Source organism: Malurus melanocephalus, unplaced genomic scaffold (assembly GCF_030028575.1).
Source record: "Malurus melanocephalus ecotype Western Australia unplaced genomic scaffold, MMel_1.1 scaffold_427, whole genome shotgun sequence".
Classification (NCBI taxonomy): domain Eukaryota; kingdom Metazoa; phylum Chordata; class Aves; order Passeriformes; family Maluridae; genus Malurus; species Malurus melanocephalus.
Genome location: NW_026623659.1, coordinates 561902 through 562449, shown reverse-complemented (window position 1 = coordinate 562449; position 548 = coordinate 561902). Strand labels below are relative to the sequence as shown.

At 73.4% G+C, this 548-nt stretch overlaps 1 protein-coding gene across 2 annotated transcripts in view; it reads left to right on the top strand.

Annotated features, from left to right (window-relative positions):
- The first annotated feature begins 225 nt into the window (after window positions 1-225).
- BEND5 (BEN domain containing 5) overlaps window positions 226-548 on the top strand; it is a 31993-nt gene continuing 31670 nt past the window's right edge. For both annotated transcript variants that reach the window (XM_057379948.1, XM_057379947.1), the window contains exon 1: window positions 226-511. In XM_057379948.1, the coding sequence (XP_057235931.1) occupies window positions 292-511 (220 nt within the window). In that variant the 5' untranslated portion in view covers window positions 226-291. The remainder of the gene's footprint in view (window positions 512-548) is intronic.

Genomic DNA, 548 nt, shown 5'->3' with positions numbered 1-548 from the left:
CGGGGCGTTTTGTGCGCGTTGGGCACCGAGCGGGGCCGGGGCCGCTCCATCTCCATCTCCATCTCCATCTCCATCTCCATCTCCATCTCCATCTCCATCTCCCGCTCCCCCCGCCCGGGCCCGCCCCGCTCCCCGCTCCCCGCTCGCGTCGCTCCGCGCTGGATTGCTCGCGCCTGGCCGGCTCCGTCTGGGGCCCGGCGGGCGGCGCGGCCAGGCCCGCTCAGCCGAGCGCAGAGGCGGCGGCACGAACAATACGGCGGCGGGCGCGGAGCAGCGCGGCCGCCCCGCACCATGTACGCGTTCGTGCGCTTCCTGGAGGACAACGTGTGCTACGCGCTGCCCGTGTCCCGAGTGCGGGACTTCAGCCCCACGTCCCAGCAGGACTTCGACAACCAGAAGGTCTACACCGTGTACCGCAACCCCGAGGAGGCGGCGGACGAGGACGAGGAGAGCCCCGGAGAGTGGGGCGACCGCTTGCTGCTGCACAAGGCCCAGATCCTGGCGCTGGCAGGTGAGGGCGGGACGGGCCGCGGGGACGGGGGGGGCCC